This window comes from Podarcis vaucheri (assembly GCF_965113315.1).
Source record: "Podarcis vaucheri genome assembly, chromosome: 13".
Classification (NCBI taxonomy): Eukaryota; Metazoa; Chordata; class Lepidosauria; order Squamata; family Lacertidae; genus Podarcis; species Podarcis vaucheri.
Window position 1 is genome coordinate 51,026,995 of NC_138751.1, and position 24,216 is coordinate 51,051,210.

Here is a 24,216-nt window from a genome sequence, read left to right on the forward strand (position 1 = left end):
AAAATAATATTCGCTGCATTATAATTAAAGTGTGTGTGTGTGTGGGGGGGGGGAGAATACGATACCAACACAGAGCCTTGATGGTTATGAGAGCTTTGCATTACTTGCAGAAATGTGAGTGAGGTTTCAAAACATAACTTAATTACACCCACTCCTCTCCTCCCACATTCCTGATTGCTACCTTTTCTGATACAGAACAAAGCCCTTCCCAGCTTGAGACCTCAGAGAGCTGTATCAACTGTCAATAGTACTTTACATTATTATTTTTCCACCGCTGTTTGTTCCCCTTAGCTGCTGCTGCTGCTTCTCCTCTGAGCATTTCCCCCTCTTCTTTCTTTGCCTCGCGTTCCTCAGCTTAATTTAGTGACACAGCTGTTGACTTCAATTCACTGTAGCAACCCATATGTGTGTGTGCTTTTTAATGAACATCTACAGCAAGTCCTCCCTTCAAAGTGGGTATCTGCTCTGTACCCACAAACTCTCCATGCCATTAACAGGGAGCGAGCAAGTCACATGGAAGCTTTCATACTCAACTCCACAGGAGATTTCTCCATCCCATCCGACAAGAAAATTCAAGAGGTGATTCGTCCCCTTCACAACCTCTAGTTCCACCCAGTTGGGAAATGGGAACAATCAGATTTCCCTCTGTATAAGTGATAAATATCTGGATTCCTCTTCCTAACTGGCCAGCCGCTCCTGCAGAACATTTTCCAGCACTCTTAGTCCCTCTCTTGTAACTGGATTGCATCTTTCCTGGAGAGATTTGTAAGTTATGTTGGTTGTCTTAGATAGGTGCTTTCTTTCTTCTAAAGCAGGCATCCTGAAACTTGGCCCTCCATATGTTTTGGGGCTACAATTCCCATCATCCCTGACCACTGATACTGTTAGCCAGGGATGATGGGAGTTGTAGTCCCAAAACATCTGGAGGGCCGAGTTTGGGGATGCCTGTTCTAAAGCTTTCCTCCATTTTCTGGCACATTTTTTAAAATAATAATAATAATAATTCTGTTGTTTACTCTGAGTTAGTTACTTTTATGTATAGCCACAAAATTTGGTCTACTCACATGGCCTCACCACCATTTCAGCCATGTTCTAAGCTTTCAGGGACAGGTCCTGGGAACAAGGGTGGAGATAATATGTCACCACTGGTGGAGGAAGAAGAGTTTGGGGGGAGCGCACCGCTGGCGGCAGAGTGATCCCGGTGGGGTTCCATCACGGCTGTCCCCCACCTGTGCTGGGCACCACACCCCTACAGGCAGCGAACCCTGCCCCCGCCTGCTCTCCAATCCCCAGTGCCAGAGCATGAAGCTGCGCCACTGTATGTCACCCTGTGCCAGGCTATCTGATGCTCTCCCCGCAGCCCTGGTGGCTTAAGCTGGGCTTTGGGAAGGAGGCACAAGGCTCTGGCAGGATCCTAGAGCCCTCCTACCTCCTTGCCAAAACCTGGTAAGCACTTGCTTGGCTATAGGACCCTGTCAGAGCTCTCACACCTCCTTCTTGAAGCTAGGCAAGCCCTTGCTGGTGTTTGAGAAGATGCCCTCTTTGGCTGCAACACTTGCACTGTCCTAAAGCCTCCTCTGCAGGGAATTGCATATTAGACGGCTGTTGGCTGTAACGTACTTTCAAAGCATATTTCTTCCCCTTTCAGCTCACTATAAATATTGCAAGTCTGAATCTCTTTCTAGACATGAATAGGTTTAGACGTGAATAGGTTTAAAAAGAAAGCGGTGGTGGAAAGACCAGGAGCAAATAAACCCAAAATAACACCTTGCCGTCAATCATACTTGGCAAGATTGAGATCAGGGAGTTGCCCTTTACAGGATCCATGATGCCAGACATAGCATTGTGAGGACATTGAAAAGGATACAAGGGCAGTGTGGGGAAATGAGGCCAAGAACGGCGAGGGTGAAGAAGACGAAGAAAAAGGGCACCCAGAGGAACAACCTTGCAACAATAGATGTGAGAACTTTTCCTTTTCTGAAGCATTAAAGAAAATGAGGGGTATTTTCTTTTTCATAAGAAGGTCAGCTGTAACCTAGTTTCATGCACATATTATAGCCCTATGTAATATAAGTACCCAAGGGGTTCTTGCAGCTGCTCCCACAAAAATTCTCACTTATGTGGCACATTTTCTTTTTATAACTGCAAATGAGGTTGAACAATTTGGATGTTCTTTTCATTGCAGCATTCACATGTGTGCTATGATGTTTTTCAAACAAAAATGGGAAGCAGAATCATGTTCCTTCTTCTATTATTATTATTATTATTATTATTATTATTATTATTATTATTTATTAGGTTTACATATCGCCCTTCATCAAAAGATCTCAGGGCTGTCACAGGATAAAAATACTAGATAAAAACACAGTTAAATGGTTAAAACAAAAACGATGAAACAATAGCCCCCCTCCCACAAACACATTTAAAAGTGTGTAGAATATTAATCAGCCAAAGGCCAGGTTGAAGAGGAACAGTGCCTAATTCTGAAACAGACAGCTTACTACTCAGGTTTGGCTAGAAAATCTGACTATATAAGTGTTTATACAGTGGTGCCCCGCAAGACAAATGCCTCGCAAGACGGAAAACTCGCTAGACGAAAGAGTTTTCCGTTTTGGAGGTGCTTCGCAAAACGAATTTCCTATGGGCTTGCTTCGCAAGACGAAAATGTCTTGCGAGTTCCTGCGGGTTTTTTTCCTTCCCCCCTTTTTTCTAAGCCGCTAAGCCGCTTATCAGCTGATCCGATAAGCTGATAAGCCGCTAAAAGCCACTAATAGCGCCAATAGCGCTAATCCTCTAATCCGTCAATGGCCTTGCTTCGCAAGACAAAAAAACCGCTAGACGAAGAGAATCACAGAACGGATTCTTTTCGTCTTGCGAGGCACCACTGTATTCTGTTAAAGAGTTAAGTTCTAAATTGAAACTAGTCCAAACCCAAGCCTTCTTGTCCTCTGCCTTTTGGTCTAAAGATTGATTGCCAAAATATGATTACTTAGCAATTGTGTGGGTGTCAGGGGCAGTATTCTGCAACTGATGCTACATCATCATCATCATCATCATCATCATCATTATTATTTTTGTTGTTGTTGTTGTTGTTGTTGCTGCTGCTGCTGCTGCTGTTGTACCTAGGTTGTGCATTTGTTTTTGCTAACTTACCCTTGTTATCTGAAATTTCACATGCTGGTTACCACCATTAGAAATCTCGAACAGTCTGGGCTTTGTGTCCTTTAGCATGTATTTACTTATATGAAAGTAAATTTCATTGAACTCATGCATGGAATTCCACTGTTAGAGACTACCTTCTCCTATGTCTTCTTCTCTGTTTGCTAAGATAATCACATAATGCCTTACACAAGGTTTGCCATTCATTGGAGTCCTCTCAGAGGCTACCTGAATCTGATCCTTTTCTGAAGTGGTGCCCAAATTATGGAACAGCATCCTCCTGGGAGCATTCAGAAAAGATCCAAAAGAGGTTCAGAGAAGGGCAACTCCAATAATTAAAGGGATGGAGCAACTTCCTTATCAGAAAAGGTTACAATATTTGGGTTTTGGTTTTGGTTTTAATTTAGAGAAAAGCTGAGTATGACCAAAAGTCCAGAAGCAGCATTATTATAAATTTACGGTGGGGTGGAAGGTTCGCAGGCTAGGAAGGACTTGCACACAAATTTATTGACAGCCGCACGAATTATGATAGCTAGGAAGTGGAAGGGGCAAGCAGAATATCAAATGGAAGAATGGTATAAAGAGGTGTGGGATATAGCTATTAATGATAAATTAGCATGTGCCATTAAGGTAAGATGGGGAATATGCAGGAGATATGGAGGATGTTTGTAGAATTTGTACAGTGGTACCTCGGGTTACAGATGCTTCAGGTTACAGACTCTGCTAACCCAGAAATAGCACCTTGGGTTAAGAACTTTGCTTCAGGATGAGAACAGAAATTGTGCAGTGGCAGCACCACAGCAGCAGAAGGCCCAAGTAGCTAAAGTGGTACCTCAGGTTAAGAACAGTTTCAGGTTAAGAACGGACCTACAGAACAAATTAAGTTCTTAACCTGAGATACCAGTGTATAGTGGTACCTCAGATTAAGTACTTAATTCATTCCGGAGGTCCATACTTAACCTGAAACTGTTCTTAACCTGAAGCACCACTTTAGCTGTAACCAGAGTCTGTAACCTGAAGCGTCTGTAACCTGAAGCGTATGTAACCCAAGGTACCACTGTACTGTTAAAATGGAAAGGGGTCAAACCATCACAAGAGGTGTTGAAGTTTTGGGATGTTGGATGGTTACAATGGAATGGTCTTGGTGGTGGGGTGCATATTTTTATTCTTATTTATGTATGATTATTACTTTGTCATAATAATAATAATAATAATAATAATAATAATAATAATAATAGATAATTTTTAAAAAGCTGAGTAAGAGGAGACATGATAGAGGTGTATACAATTATGCATAGCATTGTGAAATTGGATAGAGGACAGTTTTCTTTCCTCTCTTGTAACACTAGAACTCAAGGATATCCAGTGAAGCTTAATGTCACAAGTGTCAGGACAAACAAAATAAAGGACTTAGTCACATAGCATATATGGATGACTTTAAAAGAAGACACACCAGTTAATGAAAGGTAAGGCTATCTGTGGGTGCAATGACGATCTTCTATCTCCACTGTCAGAGACAGTGTGCTCCAGAATACAAGCTGATGGAAAACATAAGACGAGAGAAGCCTGTTGTGCTCAGGTCCTGTTTTCTTGCTTCTCACACACATCTGGTTGGCCACTGTGAGAAGAGGAAGGTGGACTATTTAAGCCACTAGCCTGATCCAGCAGATTAGTCTTATATTCTTATGGCAAACTATGGTCTTAATATAATTCCCAGGACCGCTAAGTGAGCTTCACAGCTGAGCAGAGATGCAAATCCATCTATTTCTGGTCCATGTTAGTTTTGCATGGGTTAATTCATAAATCGGTTCTGTCCCATTCCCAAATTAAGCTGCCATTTTAAAAAAGAACATGAAAATTCCTATTTAACCACTTAATGCATATTTTATAACAAAATAATATTTAAATGTATATTTTATGGGCAAGTATGTTCTTCTTGTTTATATTTTGCAGTTTTATGGGGGAGCTGTTGGGTTGTTGTTCTTATTTTCATTATGTATTTTGTGATTTTATATCTTGATTTTATTCTGTGAACTGCCCTGAGACCCCCCAGGTATAGGGCGGAATATATATCAAACAAACAAACAAACAAACAAACAAACAAATACAGGCACCAAACTACACTGTTATTTAAGCCAAATTGGATCCTCCTAATTGAGGGTCCACATTGTGCGCAGGCCCAAGGTGCCCCCCCCCATCCTGGGGTGGGTGGGAGAGAGATTGAGCCCAGCCCACGCGAAGGCCCCATGATCACACCATGGCCTATTGGCCAATCAGAGATCAGTAGTGTGATCGTGGGGGCATATAAAAGGCAGAGACACATTTCTGGGGATTCACCTGGCTTCGCGATGCCGAACCCCCACCCAACCACCCTTTAGGTGTCTGCTTTGCCTTGCTCTGGACTTCAGTTGGTCACCTGTTTTGGAACATGGACTGGAATTTGTTCCATTTGGCATATTGGCACTAGCCATTTGGTTTTCGCCTACCTCTTAGCAATCGTCACAACTTTTGTAAGGTTTGGCAGTTAGGCATTGGCTTATTGTGATGTGGGGGAGGTGAGGTGCAGCCATCACCTGCCCCTCCAGGTACAAGGATATTCCAATAAAGGAATCTGTGGGTCTGGATCTTGTCCAAAGTCCGCTTGTGGGGCTAGGGCCATACCACAACCCAGCGGGAAACCCAGGGTGAGCTTCAATTGGATACCATCAACGGAGCTCCCTCATTCAGTTGTTTACCTTTCCAGACTTCCTGCAAGGTGGGCAGGAGTCATATATAGTTATTGCCAATGCCTAAGCCAATACCACTCACATTGCTGTAATCAATAAAGTTGTGGCCTAAATTTTTGCCCACTAACCTTAAACAAAAAATTCTGTGTCAGTGTGTCTTTATTTATCCTTGGGGGTTCGCTGGAGTCTTGTCGTGCAAATACATGTGTTACTCACTTATGGGGTGTAAATGTGCCACAGCCCATCGCTGGCTCCTCTTCCATGTGGCTGTTTGTACAGAGAGCCCAGAAAGCGAGCTCATACTCACTTGTGGGGGCTCTGCATCATCCAAATACCCACACAACCCCATGTCCCAATTCTGTGCAGCCCCTACACATAATAAACAAGAGCTCATGCACCAGGCTTTCTGTACTGACGTCTGTGGGCAGCACACAGTTTAAAGAAGACCACCTGATGTCAGGGGCAAAGCTAAAAGCATAGACCCATCTCACTCTGCACACAGTTATACATAAAGCTTTAGTTGCCATGAGAACTGGGTCTACCACCTACACATAAGTGTTCTAAATTCAGCCACCACAATTGCCAGCATGGCAATGAAGTGCTGTCACCATCAAAAAAAATTTTGTTTTGGCTGCATGTCACAAGCCCTTAACTGCTCAGGTGGCCCTAAAGATGATAACCTTGTGTGCCAAGCACCCCTTTGATTGCATTTGACCTGGGCCAAGAATCTGTGTCTCAGCATTCCTGGCAATTGTCAACCAGTGGTCTCTAACTCTATCTATCTATCTTTCTTTTTAAAAAAAATAAAATTGTGACTTGGAATAACATGAGGCCACTTAAAGCTGCTTCCCAGTACTGTTGATTTGATGGTCTTACAAACGAGAGCAAAGGTTATATGTGATGACGCAAAACCAAATGCTTTCTGATTTAACATGTAGGAGTCTTGTGTTAAGCCTTCTTAAACTATGCGATTCCTCTGGAGTGGGGATGGATATTTTCATGAGAAAGTGGGTGGAGACCATATGAGGAAGAGTTCATGAGCAAGCTTACGGCTTATCAAAAATTTGACCAAATATATGTAGCAAGCATCATTGCCTGGACTGCTTACAAGCATTATACCTAATCTTCCATTGAGTAACTAGGGCTATGGTTTTATTAATTTGAATATAGCAAGATTTCCAATTTTAACATGTCAAACTCAGGAGCTACCTAGTGACTCAACTTTTTGAGCAGCTCACTGTTCAAGTATTAAGAGAGGCTCCCCTGCAACACTTAACCTCACTCAGGACTCATAGTTCCAGGTAGCTGAAATAGGGCAGGTGTGTGAGTGTCTACAGCCTACTTTGTGGGTACCACATCCTGAAGTAACAAGTATTGGGAATCCTGATTCTCCCAACCACCTTAAAAGTGTTTCCAGGTGCACACCAGATTTTTCCTTGACCAATTAACTTCTAAATAGAAATGCCCCCCACCAGTTTTTACCCAAAGATGGCATTCCCTCCTCCTGCAAGCACACACAATGTGGAGTAGGCAGAAAAAACCCAAAACTGATTGTGCACTAAGCAAACCTGGCTGATTTTCTTGTTTGACAGGCAAAACAAAAACCCTAATTGGCCCCTGGGGTGACCACCTAGTCCAGAGGTAGGGAATCGTTTTCACCCTGAGAGCTGCATGTCCACACGGGCAAACTTCTGGGACCCACCTGCGAGAGGTAGCAAAACGTTGGTGGCGTTGGTGGCCAAAGTCAGTGGGACAAAGGATGTACCTCATTGTACACAAAAGTCCGGAGGTTTCTACAGCCCCTAGCCCTACCCAGGCTCGGCCCACTGATGAGGCAGACTGAGGTGCCCACTTTGGGTAGAGTCGGCACCAGAAGCCCACCTCCGCTGCCTGCTCCACCAACTCCACTGGCAGGGGAGAAGCGATGCAGAAGTCGTTTGCATTCCACACCACTAATCTAAGTCTCATACTGCAGCCAAAAGATGGGTGGGTGCTATAAAGCTGTAAAGAGGCGTGGCTTGGAGGGCAGAGGCTTATTTAGACACAAAAGTGTTGCCCCCTCCAGCACTGGCGCAATGTGCACAGCCAGCCATGCATCTAACATTGTAACCTGTCTCTCTTCCATCCAGGGCACCAGTAAGACACCCACCACAATCTGCATTGGGCAGCTGTGCAGGCTGATAAATGTTGCCATTTCAAAAATCTGTCATAGTCCTTGCATCGTTTTTCCTCCCCTCGTCACAATATATTTGCATGCCAATAAGAATATACAAGGGAATATTTGAAATTTCCTGCAATTTCCAATTTCCCCAACTCAATAAATAAAGTTGTAGGTTAAGTGTGAAATGCTTACCATCCAAACTGGAAATTCTAAAAGTTGCTTAAGATTATTATTATATTTTTCTTTTCTTAATTGCTTTGATTTTGGCAGGCTTCATCTATTAAACTTCCTAAGCTGCCAACTGTGAAACGCTGTCAGTTGCTAATTACCAATGAACTTTGTCAGATAAAAGATGCCATTATATGTCAACTATTACATATAGTCAAATATATTATACCAGTGGCCTGGGTTCTTGAAAACACACAAGAAGTTTTTCAGTGAGAAGTTCCATAACCATGGTGCAAAAACTTTCCCAAGAGAGGAGGTTTCCTCATCATTCATTTTCTTCTGCAATGCACAGCCACAGGTGACTCTTGGGCAACATTCTTGAAGTGGACACACTCGGTGTTCATTTACCTAAGCAGACGCCTTAAAACATCCCCTAGAAATCTCTGCAACGTATTGGGGTTCTGTGATATATCCTTGTGCATGAGCTATCAGTATTGCAAAATATTATTTTAGAATCTTCAGAGGAAATGAGTGCAGGAAGGGGAAAGTCGATACAACCAGCTCCTAAATCCCATCCCCTTGCAGACCAAGTGTGTTAAGGTGAGTGTGTTAAGGAATGCAGCTAACAGGTTAATTCCATTAAAGAGGAGAGAGTTCACTCCTGAGATGCACTTGGCTGAATCTGGTGACTTCCTTATCAGTGCCACTGGGCAGACTAGGCATGCAACTTTGTGTTAAACGGGATCAGATTACAATGTTGGTGGTGGGTCATTGGTCGCGATCAGGAAGGAGTGGATCATTGCAGAACATCTAAGTTACCTGAGAAGAGCTCATTTGGGAGGAAGACTTGGACAATTGCCAGACTTCAGGACTCAGGGAATTCTAAGCAGTAGCAGGACTCTGTGCAAATTGACTTAGAACTTGCGCGTGGACTTTGTTCAGCAAGGACACTGAAGTATAGAAACCCCTCTGACACCAGAGAGACAAAAGCTTTTGTGTAACCTTTTATAGAGTGGGAAAATACAGGGTGTGTGTTTTGTGTCAATTTAAACAGCTCTGCTTAAGACAACAACTTTTTCACATTGGTGAGCTTAACAGCTTTACTGAGCTTCCAAGCTGCACACAGAGAGAGCAAAATTCATAGGTGTCGAAGATAAACTCACACGCCAACAGAGGCTGCTCACCTATCAACCACCTGATGTCAGAGTGATGTCAGGTGATGGACACTTGCCAATATTTGAAGGAGTGTCACTGTAACTGTAATCAGTTTCCTTTGAAGATGGAATTTCGGTGCTACTTGATACTGGGAGAGCACCTTTGAAGAAACTTCAAAGCCTCTGCAAAGGGGGAAGTGCTCTGTTTAAAAACATGGAATGAAGCAGCTGCCTTGGGTGGCATAATCCTGCAGGGTGGCACTGGATTTTGCCAAAGCTCACTGCCATGTGACCCCAGTAAGCATGACTTATGACAGGAGGCAGCATCTTCCTGTTTCGCCTCACATGGCCAGGGCTGGATTTAGGTTTGATCAGGCCCTCAGCTACTGAAGGTAATGGGGCCCTTTATATGTCCAGCTGTCCTTTGTCAACAACAAATTGTCACTTTTTTTGTGTGTGTATTGAAAATATGCTACATGGTAGGGTTACCAGATGTCCCCGTTTCCTGGGGACAGTCCCTGGATTTGCAAATTTGTCTCCGGACAAATTCCATCCCCGGAATGTCCCCGAATTTCATCTAATGTCCCCGGGAAACATGGCAGCAGCAGTCTAAGCTGCCCAGAGCCAGCCTAGTAGCGCAGTTGGCTCTGGCTGGCTTCAGGAGCTGCCTGCTGCCATGGCGCCCACCATTTTACCTCACTGGAAGTCCCCATATGATGTGTTGTGCACAAGACACATCATGTGGGGACTCTGTGTAGGGGCTGAAGATGCGGTGCTGGGTGAGAGCTGCGCGGGGTCGTTGAGCCCGGTGTGCTGCTGCAAGGAGGGAGATGGAGGGAGGGAGAGGGGGGAAGCACGGCTAGTTCTCCAAGAAAGACCGGGACCTAGAGGAAGGCCACGCAACAGAGGAGACCGCAGAAGAGAAGATATTACTTCTTTATTTTTTAAAATAACTTTTTTCCTCTCTTAAAAAAATGATTGTTTGAATGATTGATTGTGTCCCCAGATTCATTGAAATAAATCTGGTAAGCAGGTAATTTATGGACCTAATAGGTATCTAAAGCCATTTGCACATAACAAAATATGTATCTTATCAAAGTAATTGTTGAACTGAAATACAATTAAGATGAAGTATATTAATAGTGAAATACTTTTAATTTTTTTGGGGGGCCCCAAGAGAGTGGAGCCCTAAGCTATAGCTTGTTTAGCTTATACCGGTATGTAAAAACGGCAAGGCACATGGCAAAACAGGACAGGCCTCTCTTGGTTCCTAGTGATCCCCCTTGAAGCTCCTGATAGTTCCTTTGTAGCTGTCTCTATAGTTACCAGACACATGTGTGACTTTGTTTTATTAGGCCCGTAGTCCAGACGTTCTTCACCCCTGTTTAATGCCTAACATCTATTGAGTTTGGTGGGGAAAGTTGTCAAGGAAATCTGGATAATAACTGATATTAAAATGTGAAGTGGAGAATTTTGTGTCCTTCACTTGCTGAAAAGACAGCACAGTGATGGAAGCCTCAGCACTCTAGATACAAGCACAGTCATTTCCCTTTGTCACAGTAGCCTGGAGGTAAAAATGAAATAGGCTCACTATCTTTTGTCAGTTCTCTGACAAAAAGCACCTAGAGTAAGTTCAAACAAAGCAAAGAAAGCCAGGTTTTGTCTTAATCTCTCCAAGAGAACTGGAACGGGACAAGAGAATGAGATAGGAGCCTTTGAATGCACTGTAATTACATACAGAGGTGGGATTCTCTTGAGCTCTGTTGAAATCTGTGTGGCTGTTTCAGTTCAGTTATCAATCTTTTCCTCAGTGCTTTCTAGACATGAGGTGAAAATAAACAACTTTCCCCAGTTGTCTGAATGATAGGGTGGTGTGGGAACAACTCTCAACTCAATCTTGAGGGTGAGGCAGGACATGGAGCGATGCGCAGCATGCCATACGGCCCTGACTCCTGCTGAGACCACGGCAACAGAGGCTCTTAGTTGAGAGCAAGGAAGAGATCTTTATTCAGGCACAGTCTCAATACACAATACACAGCCTCAGTAGCAGCTAAGGAGTCACAGCAGCCTTTATGCTCAGGCTGGATGGAAGGAGAGCGTGGCCTGGCTAGAAGCAGTGCTTCTGCCCTATGAAGACCAAGCTCGGTGAAAGGAATTTGCAACTATGTAGAAACAACAGAGGTGTCCCAATAGGTTGGCATACCCAACTGCCAAGCTTCTAAAGTTGGGACAAAGTGGGCTTACGTGTGAAACTCTCATGCCTTGTAATAATAATAATAATAATAATAATAATAATAATAATAATAATTTATTATTTGTGAGGTGTCCAAGAGCTTACAGGGTTAATAGCTCAAGGGAAAAGACGTCCTGTCCCCGGGGTGTGCTTCACCTATGAATGCGAACTTACTTTCACTTTCTGTTTTGGCTGCAAAGGAGAGGCAACATGCCGCTGCTCTCTCCTGTCTGCTCTTCCTGGATTCCAGGGAGTCTTGTTTCCCACATCCATAGCAACTATATGCTGTGGGAGGGAAGTACCTGTCTTCTCCAGTCTCTATCCCACCCCACCCCTATGTTATCCTCTTGTTCCTCCTCCTCATCCATCTCAGCCTGCCACTTGACGCCTGAGCCCAGTGGCACCTATAGAATCACAGAATTGGAAAGGACCCTGAAGGTCATTGAGCCGAACCCCCTGGAACGCCAGAATCTCAAGTAAATCATCGCTGACAGATGGGCTTAGAATCCTCTGCTTAGAAACCTCCAAGGAAGGAGAGTGGTGCATGGCTCCTTATAGCCAGCATCACCGCACCCATCCTCATGTCATAGAAGTGGTAGTATAAGTATCACTGCTCACTTCGTGACCAAATAGGGATGTTTTGCCTGCCCTCTCAGTTGGCATATGATGTGCTCCCCTCTCCCTGCCAATTCCTCTTTACTGCACCTGAGAGAAATGATTGCAGTAAAGGACCCCTGGATGGTTAAGTCCAGTCAAAGGTGACTATGGGGTGTGGCGCTCATCTCGTTTCAGGCCGAGGGAACCCTTCATTTGCAAATTCCTGCAGCAGACAACGTACTCCTGTTGCTACTCCAGGTCTTCTCTAAACCTAGACTACTGAATCTTCTCTGCTGTGCCCTTTCGTTGTCTCTTGTTGGATCTCCTTACATCTATCCAGCATTCTGCTGTCATGTCTCCCATTGCTCTGATCATGTGACACCTTAAATCCCCACATTGGTATCCTCTCCACTCCCAGATCTGGGAAAACTGACCTTTAAAGTCCAGCCGGGTCTTCTGTCTCCCCCCACTTCATCTCTCTGCTCTTATACCCTGATATATCCCTTTGCTTTTCCCAACTCCACTGCTGACCATCATGGCAGTCTGCAGTTCCCTCAGAAGACCTCATCCTTCCACCTCTGCTGCCTCATCTTTTCAGAACCACCTTTGAACACCTGCACGATGCAACTTCTCTCACTCATTCAAATCCTTCTTGGAAACTACCTTTTTCCATCGAGCCTTTGACACAAACTGTGCAACTATGCCAAAGCACATGCTGCTGAAACAGCCATGTACTTTCCATAACCTTTCTTCCTCTCTTGCCTCTCATTGAAATTTGGAGATTGCAAGCTCCCAAGGGCAAGGATTGGCTCTTCTACTCTATAAAGTCTCACACGCACTGATGCACACTACAGAAAGGAATATGAACATCATAAAATCACTGTTTAATAGACATAAGAATTCAGGAACTGAGTTTTAGCAAGAATATATATTCCTTCCTTTTCCTCTGTCAGGGCTTGGCATGTTTATGCCCACTACCAGGAACCAACATAGGAACTGCTGCAGTGAGGATATAGATTCATTGAGGAGGCAGGACCATGGAGGGTGCTCAAAGACCTTCTAAAAGCTGAAATCAACATTATCTGGGGGAGGGGGTGTATGGCAGTGGGAAAAGCAGAGGCAAGAGCTATAAGTGGGTAGTAGTCCATAGCTGTCAACTTTTCCCTTTTCTTGCGAGGAATCCTGTTCGGAATAAGGGAATTTCCCTTTAAAAAGGGGAAAAGTTGACAGCTATGGTAGTAGTCATTGTAGTCGTATGGACCCTCCATTTACAGTGGAAGCATACCTGACTACCAGATACTGGGGACAAACTGTGCAGAATAACTGTTGTATGTTTAGTAAGGCCCTATGGTGTGTTGGCCAACTCCATTTGCTGTAATCTAGCTAAATAAAATAGAAGAGGAGGTAACTCTGAACGGCCTGCCCATTGGGATTAGGTTTTCCTTTAGAATGAAATATACTTTGTGATGTATTAACTTCATTCAAGAGCAGATGCTACATTTTGTGAAAGCTGAGTCAAAACTACTCGGCTTTTCATAAATATTTTCCACCAAATCTTTTTTTTAAAAAAAAAAAAAATCTTAAGCTAAAATATATTCAGTGCAGCCCTGTATTTTACCCCCCCCCCTCTGCCCAATACCCAAACAAAGCATTTTGTAGTTCACAGTTGGATAACTATTTGCAGAAATGAATTTTTATGTATGTTCTGCCTCTTTATGCAACAGGGATACAAGGCCCACAACTCAAAATCCTATACAACTGAATAGTTCTCCTTTACAAGTCCCACGGAAACTTAAGGTAGCTACACAAAATCTTAAATAAAGGCTAAGTGAGAGGGTGGGTCTAAAAGTTAGTGTCAGGTAAAGAATAAAAATTCCTGATGAAACAAGCTTTAATCTGGAAAAGTGCAAAGAATTATGAGTAAATATTTATGAAACGGGAGGGAGAAATCTCCCTTACTACTAACTGTTAATCTCTCCTTCAGGGATTGGAAACCTCCAGTCTGTAGGCACATCTTGGTGCACCATCTCCCCAAACCACACCTACCTGTCAATCATCTGATCTCACTAAGTGACATCAGCTGATGGGTGGGGTTGGGTCCTGCTTTGCCAGTAGACCCTTGCAGAGAACAAGACTGAACCTTCTGCTCATCAACTGATGAGCAGAAATTTCAATCTTGCTGGGTGCCTTTTCAACAACACATTTCCAGTAGAGAACAGGCTAGCAAAGCAGACCTCTCTGCCTGCCCTGCAGGTCAACTCTGGTAGGTGGGTGATACTACCCCCATACCAATCATCTGACATCATTGTCAAATCAAATGACTGACAGGTGGGTGGTCCTGCCCATGTGTCAAAATTGGCCCTCAGAAGACCAAGATCTGGTCCACCCTACGCTGATCATAGTTCTCAGTTCCCTTCAAGTTCAGAGCAAGATCTTCCACAGTTGCCTCATTTTTTGTTCACTCAAAATTCAAAACAATTCTTTCCGATACTATGAATAAAACGAGAAATGTTCATTTACATGAATTTTGTGTTCCATTTCTGTATTTTTAGAGCTGCATTTGTTAGGTGTGTTGGCAGGAAATGCCAGATGGAACTCTGAAATTTGCTCTAGAGTGATAATGCTTGAGACCTGCCTGGACGAATCTGAGTTTCACAAATACTCCCCTTCAGCGAGGAGCGTCACAACTTCATGTCCTTGCGGGGGAACCAAAAGATCAGTGAGTTAAATGATCTACTGCAATGCGTCACCATCCACATGTCAGATCCTCGCAGAACAAACCCCTCTGTCTAGACCACAATGCTGCTGAGAAAGCTTGCACACAACAGTGCATCACTTTGAAACCCGCCAGTTTAAGCTGAGCCAGTAAAAAACAACAACACCAAGCCACATGCTTCAAGGGGAAAATAACCCTTAATCATTTGTCAATACAACATGCAAAGCTTCTACATGACCCACTATATGAATGGCAACAAAGACCTTGACTATGATCATAGCCCACCTGCTCCTAAGGGGGTTCAAGATGGTGCCATTTACTATTTCCTTGTCTCTTCCCTTGCTTTCCACTTCCTTCTGCTTTATTATCATTGCTGCAACTATTTACATTTAGAGGCCCACACTTTCTATCTATGTTGCTCTTTTTGGTGTCATAATAAAAGTATTGCCCAGCTGTGAATATTGGAGGAAGTTTGCTGAATAACCACCATCTAACACTCTTTCCTGAGCTGCAGGAAAATGTTGACAAATCAAAGTATTTAATTTCACTTGGTCAAAAGAATTCTTATAGATGAGTCACCTTGCTATGTATTCACACCAATAGTTGCAAACAGTGAGATATAGATCTGTATATATTTGATTACACCATAAGCCCTCAGTGCTCTCTTGTCAAATGGAAACCAAAATCTCTAGCAGTGTCCTTGCAACCTGTCACCGCCAGTGGGAGCACAGAATATGAGTATATAAAAGTGGTGTTTCTGCCATGTAGCCTTGTATCAAGGGGACATTTAAGGCATTCGTAGGCATTCATAGAATCATATGTGTCCTTAAAGCAAGACCATAGTCCTCAGCACCATATTGAATTTGATCTGCTTGGAGAAAATAACCAAAATAACATTTAACTTGCACATTTGTCTTATCAGAACATGTATTGCCGCTGGGGTGTTTTACAGTGTTGGAGAGAGAGGAAAAATGCTTGTTTTCATCAATCCACAGCAGAGTCTTTTTATATTTTCCCCTTCTGTTGCTAGGTTTCCTCTTAAATTCCATCTGACCGCAGGGCAGCACACCAGCAGATGTACTGCTGTGTACATTCACGTCTCGTCTGTTCATTCAACACTATGGAAATCTACATCTCAGTTCCCATATGTCTACAAATGAGGCATCAGTGCTACTGTTGTCATTGTTAGTTATCTCTATCATCTTACTGTACTTATAACAATTGTGTAAGATGGGTCAATATCATTATTCCCAGTGAGAAAGTGTAGCCTACTTAAAAAGGCCACCTAGCCTATTCATGCCAAAGGCATCGTGATTCATCACTCGGTCTCTTAGTTGTAAAGTTACCCCAACTCTCCACACTTCCACACCCAGTCAGAAATCTGGGGGAACTTTGGAGTGGTCATATTCTCCTCGCCATTTGGCAGAATGACACAAGACTGGCTTACCTAGTGGTTTCATGCAAGTAAGCAGACAGGATGTCTGCATTAAACCAATGCCCAAAACTGTGGAATTACATACAAAGGTGATGAGGGAAATCATATTTATATTTGGAAGAGTGCTACATTCCAAAATATTAAGACCTTCACGGTTTCCCTCTCTCTCTCTTTCTCCATTTGATGTTCATTTGATATCTCGATGCATTTTATCTCTAAATGCTTGTTTACTATCAATAAGCAAGTATTTAGACAAAACCATCCCTACTTATAGACCACTATGACAAATGCAGCCCCCCAGCCATGTGTGATGGTTCAGCAGGACTAAACCTCCTTGGTTTTGTTGCCTGCACGAGACTTCAAAAACAAGGAGACTGGCTAAGCAGTAGGCAGGACACAGCACATAGCTGGCGGGTTGCAGTTTAGTGAGTCACACAATGTGCAGCGTAGTCCTAAAGAGACACCAAGTAAACTAAGACAAAGAAAAGAAAAGAAAGGTGGTGGGAGGAATAATAGTAACGTTTTATAACACCTTTGAATAAAACTCCTCTTGCTTTGGGCCTTGATATTTACTTATATTCTCTATTAAAACCTTTGCTTAGGTCATTGAGATGTGCTATTTTGCAATTTCTTAGAATTAGACCTACATAATTTGTGACTGATCAAGCCATGCATTGAGGCCTTCCTAGCACTTGACAAGCTCTTCCTTCTGTCCTATTTTTTTGCAATCCCCCAAAGGCATCCATCCATACATGGCTCATGGGCTACGTGCATCTAACTTGGTGGATAACAAGCTGTGTAGTCCTGGTTAAAACATAAGGGCACTTTTTGTCTTGTATAGTCAGGAGTACAAAAGTATGGATTTTTGTACAATGTGTTTTCCTAACTGTGCTTCAGGTGTAAGAAAGCGCATATCATGTTTTTGTCCAGTAAACAGCCTTTCCCTCCTCCTTTTTATTTTTTTTAAAAACCACACGTTGCAAAGTCATTAGCAACAAAATCCTTCAAGTGCTCAAAATAGTTACGCATACCTGATTGTGGGCTTTGTTTGGGGATTTTGGCATCTGCTGGAGGGCTGGAGGTGGGGCGCATACGTTGGCTGGCAGAGTTATGGATGCTACTGGGGATGGCTGCTGAGATGTTTTTACGAGGTTTATCCTGTAGCCACATTGGGGAAGCTTCAAAGGCCTGCATTCGTCGGGTGTGGCTGTTTGCATTGACCTTGAGATGGGCCTGGACTTTGTATTCCTGGAGGTCTCCATAATTGGCGTCAATCACTCTGCACTCATACAACCCTTCATCCTTTTTCCTGACTTTGGAGATCTGCAGTTTGTGGGAGATGTCGTTCCCTTGTACTTTCACTGTCTGCAAAATTTCCAGAAACAACATATCACGTTAGACATTGCCACCAGCAGGTGTTCCAACCATCATCTAGAGAAGGAGCAGCTGCAGGGATGGTGATTCCCTTCTCTCTGTCAGAAACAATTCTACTCTGGCTTTCAGTTGCCCCAGGACTGTAGAACTGAGGGGAAAGCAAACTCTGCCCCCCACCCATTGCCCAGAGGACTAAGGGTTGTTGGGTTCTGCATGTGCTGGGGGTGAGTAACTATTCTGCAGGGGAGGAAATTCTATTTTTTTTTTAAGTACCTCTAGATGCCTCAAGTACCTCTCCTCCACAGGAGAATATTTGGAAATATGTTCCCTCCCATTTCACCATCCGTGCATGCTGGGTGCAACTCTATTAGTATTTAATGTTATTTTAACATCATTGACCTGGGATAGCTCAGTTGGTAGAGCATGAGACTCTTAAATCTCAGGGTTGTGGGTTTGAGCCCCACGTTGGGTAAAAAATTCCTGCACTGCAGGGAGTTGGACTAGAATAACTCTTGTGGTCCCTTCCAACTCTACAATTCTATAAAAGAGGGAAACCATGGGCATGGCCCCTACACTTCCCAGTCCTCTCTCATCACATTGCTTCCTTCATCCATTAAAATAGATTGTTTAATTCAACATTAAATGAAACAGCATTTCTAAAAAAAGAAAAAATATAATGTTCTAAGAATGCACAGAATTCACCCACAAAGATATTTGGCAACCTCCCTCCCCCACTGTCTACAAATAGGTGTGAGTTTGTTGGTTGCCTTTATAGGGTAGTGTTGATATTTTCTCAATGTGTTGTAAACTGCATTGAGGTGGGGGCTATATAAAATAAATGCAGAATAAATATATAAGCCCTTCTGACAATATAAAAATATTTAGTATTGATATAACATTTTCTTTGGTGTACAAAGCCCTTCACATTTATTGCCTTTCCAAATTCTTTTATCAGTTCTCTTTAAAGTAGGCTGGCATCCTTATTATTCCCCCATTGCAGATGGTGGGATGAGTTTTGTGATGTGAGATGATGGCTTTGGCCAAGACCACCTAGTGGGTTCATAATTAAAGCAAGATGCTAAGCAATATTGTATCTAAAAAAAGAACACTAAGGGCACCCACCCCAGACAGAAACTGGACAGGAAGGGGGCCAAACAGGCACTAAAGGTCATGTACTGATTAGGTAAGTTGTTAAAATAGTGGCTGACATGTCAAAAATCAACTGCAGACTGAATGTGGGCAGCAGGCAGGACAGAGTTGTGCCATTGCAATTTCTCACTTGCTCTATACTTGCCACCTAGGACTCTACATCACATTCAGCCATTGAAAATGGCCAGGGGCAGGGAGAGAAATTATACATATCATTTTGTTAACTATCACTGATTGGCTAGTGACGTTTGAGAGGCATTTTGCACAATAGCTTCCCAGCAGGAGGAGCTATTATGAGCTATGACAACTCTGCATTTGAGCAAAAGGACCCTTAAATGTCCATAACCAGTCTTAATCTCGCTAAGATTATTTTGTTCAATATGTCATATATCCATTTCCAGGCATGTCTAGTTATAGCATTGATTTGAACTTCACAATCCAGAACTCTTAACTTCGGAGCCAGGAGTGAGGAAGACCTGTTTGGGACTGCATGCGAATGGTGGACTGGGCCAGAACGCCTCACTCATCCATACAAATTCACACTCTTCCATCCATGTGCTCTCTCTCACTCTTTTTCTCCCTCCCTCCCACCTCATCTCCATCCCCCTCTCTCTGCTATTCTCTTTCTCCCTTCCATCTTAGCATTTTTTAAAGTCCAGAAAGGGGACCCCATGCAACAATCAGGCTTTCCTAAAGCTTCCCTTCACACATACTGAAGCTTTTTTGAAGCCTAATTGCAGTGCAGAAACAGTGCAGAAACTGTGTGCTCCAGGCCAGGTGGGGTGGTGCCATGGGATGAAAGTTCCCCACCTACTCTGGGAGGAATGTCAATGCTCAGTGATATCTAGCTATGTGGAATTTGGGACAACAAAGAACGTAATTTTCCAAAAAGGTGTTGGACCAGCAAAATCCTTATAGATAATAGGGCTTTAAAGGTAAAGGTAAAGGTACCCCTGCCCATACAGGCCAGTCGTGTCCGACTCTAGGGTTGTGCGCTCATCTCACTTAAGAGGCCGGGAGCCAGCGCTGTCCGGAGACACTTCCAGGTCACGTGGCCAGCGTGATGAAGCTGCTCTGGCGAGCCAGCACCAGCGCAGCGCACGGAAACACCGTTTACCTTCCCGCTATAAAGCAGTACCTATTTATCTACTTGCACTTAGGGGTGCTTTCGAACTGCTAGGTGGGCAGGAGCTGGGACCAAAAGATGGGAGCTCACCTCGCCGCGGGGATTCGAACCACCGACCATACGATCGGCAAGTCCTAGGCACTGAGGTTTTACCCACAGCGCCACCCGCGTCCCAATAGGGCTTTATTTATAGTTTACTTTTGATAGCATAGCATTCCTTCACCTCTTGCTCTTATCTTCTTTCCCTCTGTCCTTCTTACCCTCTAAACTCTATGCTTCTAATTAATGGCTTTTAAAATAAATCAACGTTTTTCCAAACAGCTCTTTTCAAACATGCATTCTTCTCCTCCTTCTACTAAGCCTGCTTTTACTTAGAGGGCTAAATTGGCTCACTTAGCCTTGAAACCAGATGTTCAAGGGCCACATTCTCTTCTGGGCAGGCAAATGTGTGCAAATTTTACCTTTGCACTGTAGGCTGGTTTCTAGAAATGCTCTCACAAACCTCTCTGCCCTTCGTCCAGGTGATAAAAAAAGAGGCATTGCCAGAGCTTGCACTCTTGCAGAGTGAAGCGGGACCAGCGATGGCATGTGGCCTGGGGAAAATAGGTGGAGCGTGGAGGAGAATTTTGAATGCCAGATAAAGAGGCCAAGAGGAACAAGATTGTCCCTCAAGCCTGGGGTCCAACACACCTGCTTTATTCCACCAATATCCTTTCTTTAAAGATAGCAGCGGGTGCAGGAAGGGACAGAATTTTATTGGAACTATGCTGCTGGGAGAGGGGTTAATATTCCTTCTGACCATCTTCCTGACTAAAACTGTTCTCCTGAAGCTACCAAGTGTGCCACAGGCAAATGATAATTTGGGAGGTAATTTTGATTTAGAAAATGACACGGGGGGGGGATAAGCATCACCCACCACCAGCTCCCAAGTCTTGATTTGATCCCCACTGGCTGATCTTAGGGGGTTTATTTGGGGTGGGAGGGATAACTCCAACTCACAGCTTCCTCCTCTCACATCTGGTCCTAGTTCCCATTGATAGCAGTGATAGTTATACACAACTGCCTTCTTCCATTGATCTCTGTGGGAGAAGTAGGCCTAACCCATGGGTAGGCAAACTAAGGCCCAGGGGCTGGATCCGGCCCAATCGCCGTCTAAATCCAGCCTGTGGATGGTCCAGGAATCAGTGTGTTTTTACATGAGTAGAATGAGTGCTTTTATTTAAAATGCATCTCTGGGTTATTAGTGGGGCACAGGAATTCGTTCATTCCCCCCCAAAAAATATAGTCAGGCCCCCCACAAGGTCTGAGGGACAGTGGACTGACCCCCTGCTGAAAAAGTCTGCTGACCACTGGCCTAACCAATGTGTTCTTTCTTGGAGTTAAATCCCACAATATCCTATGGCATACCCTCCAACATTTCTTTGATGAAACTAGGGACGTCCCATTCCATAATGCTAATTTTAGTATTTATACCCCACACATCTTACTGGGTTGCCCCAGCCACTCTGGGTTTACTTCCAACATATATAAAACCATAAAGATTAAACATTAAAAAGACTTCCCTATACAGGATTGCCTTCAGACAGCTCAGGGGGTCAGGCAACTCCATACCCTCCAACATTTCTCCAGTGAAAATAGGGACATTCTAAGGATAAGTGGGACATTCCAGGATCAAATCAGAAACCTTTTCTAAATCAGGGACATCCCTGGAAAATAGGGACACTTGGAGGGTCTGGTATGGGACTTACACTCAGGCCAGTCTGGTATGGGACTTACACTCAGGCCAAACCTGCAGTCTGAGTCACAATTAACTTTACCAGACTGGTCCATGAGCTCAAACAATGTTTACTGCAGGATCCAATTTCCAGTGTGCCAGAGGTGTCACCTGCCCCTCAACAGCACTACACAGTTGTCTGTTCATCATGTATTTGTATTATTTTATTGTTCCAGTTACAGATAGGTAGCCGTGTTGGTCTGCCATAGTCAAAATAAAAAAAATTCCTTCCAGTAGCACCTTAAAGACCAACTAAGTTAGTTCTTGGTATGAGCTTTCGTGTGAATGCACACTTCTTCAGAAGAATATCTGAAGAAGTGTGCATGCACACGAAAGCTCATACCAAGAACTAACTTAGTTGGTCTTTAAGGTGCTACTGGAAGGATTTTTTTTATTTTATTGTTGTTAGCCGCCCTGGGCCCGGCTTCGGCTGGAGAGGGCAGGATATAAATTATTATTATTATTATTATTATTATTATTATTATTATTATTATTATTATTATTATTTGTCATTGGACCAAGTTGGTGGAATATGGGATCAGAACAGCTACTGAATTTCCCTTTCCCAAAGTGACATTTTGTCCTTTTTGCCAGGAGAACTCAGGATGAGTGTGCAACAAATTTTAAGGATGTAAAAGGAGTTTTGAGTACATTATTTTTCCTGGGGTGGGGATATTGCACATCTCCAATATCCCCATCCTTAAACATTCCCCCCCCCCCGGTTTTAATTGCATTAATTGCAAATCAAACTGCTGTGAGCCATACTAAAAGCAGACAAGTAGTATAGGTGTTAAAAGCTCATGTGACTAAGCAAAAACACCCCCCAAATAAAGCTGGCCCAAAGTTCTTAGTGGAGAATGTGGGGCTGGAAGGAGGGTTGGAAGGTCAGTAGACAAGAGGAAACCCCCTTCCTCTGGCTCACCTTATTTTGTAGTGCCAACAGTTCCATGTTTATACAATTCTCTTTCTAAGAACACTTGCAATCATATAACATCATCCCATGGGGTTGGGGAGGGATGACGGTGACTGGCAGGCACTGAGAGGAATGTTGCCACTGGTGGAAAGGCCCAATTTTTTATCTCCTCATCTTAATCACTATTTTCCCCATTTTCCCACCCGAGAAGAGTGCAGCAAATTTTGGGGGGAGAGGCATTTCAACTCAGTGCTACAAAAACTTGCAGGCATGAGATTGTCCAAAGTGTGGGGGATAGAGATGTCAGGGTTAATAAAATGCTTGGCAGTTTGGGGTCTACTGGGTTGTAAAAGTTTTGGTGGGTCTCAAGTTCTGTATGCTTCAATTAATACAAGAACATCTGGAATATACGGTACTCTCTCCCTCCATTATTAAGGTTTTTTGTGTGTGTTTCCCACATAGTTCCATGGCATTGTAGCACTTTGAAAATCACTCTCCTATATTTATTTAATTGCATTTCAGCTAAGTAATAAAATAATACTGAGGGAAAGAAAGAAAATCTAGGTCCTACATGTTCCTCAGTTCTTGGTAATAATGATTAAAGAAATACAAAGTATTCTGAAGGGCTTGTTTTTTGTCATGCTGGGCAAAAATTCCATTAAGGTTATTGAAAGTATGATGTGCGGTTCCAAAAACAAAAAAGGCTGTTTTCTGTAGCAATTTTCTTTTTAAGTACCCATATTCATTTTTAAAAAACCACAAAAAAAGGATTTTTTTTCTTCGCTGTGTTGTGTGTCTATGCTTGGAGGGGGTTGGGGTTGGGGAGAATAGGATCTATCACATGACCAGATTTAAAGGCACAGTACTTTTATCTTTCCTTATTAGTTCATATGTTGTAAGGGTTCTAGATCTGCACATTGTCAAACTGAACTTTTGACCCCATTTTGGAACCTGTGTGAAAGCAAAGAATTCCTTATGGGACAGAAAAGGTAAATAAAATAAAATAAAAATGGGCACCTATGTGCTCACTGCATTCCCCCTCGTATACCCTTATAATCTTGGAGATGGTCTGAGAAGTGGAGAAATCTCAACCTGAACCAGTAAGCATGGAAGCCCATGCAGAAGCCTCTATGTCCCAACACACTCCAAATGATGTCCCCAGGTGTATGTCCAGGAGGGTCTACTGAATCCTGGGGGCATCCACAGCTGCCCTAGGTATTACTTGCAGGTCTCCAGCATGTAATAGGATCAATAATATCCTCTGTGCATGTCTGCCAGGACCTTGAATGGAGAGTGTCTTCATTTGCCTGGACTCTCCACAAAACCTCCAACTCTGGTAGAGGCAAGGGCCACCCACAATTTGACTACCAACATCCATTAATGTTTTCTGTATACAAGAGCATACATTCTCTGTCCTAGTCTTCATTCCCAAAGGGAGTCTGGGATGGCTAACAACATAAAATATAATGAAAATCCAATGTCCAACAATTAAAATGGCAGTTTTTACAAAGCTACGGGGCCTCAAAGGAAC

The 24,216-nt window shown here is 43.3% G+C and overlaps 1 protein-coding gene across 3 annotated transcripts in view; it reads right to left on the reverse strand.

Moving 5' to 3' along the window:
* VSTM2A (V-set and transmembrane domain containing 2A) overlaps positions 1-24,216 on the reverse strand; it is a 39,497-nt gene that overhangs the window by 9,177 nt on the left and 6,104 nt on the right. For all 3 annotated transcript variants that reach the window (XM_082195130.1, XM_082195129.1, XM_082195131.1), the window contains exon 4: positions 17,381-17,714. In XM_082195130.1, coding sequence (XP_082051256.1) covers positions 17,381-17,714 — 334 coding nt within the window. The remainder of the gene's footprint in view (positions 1-17,380; positions 17,715-24,216) is intronic.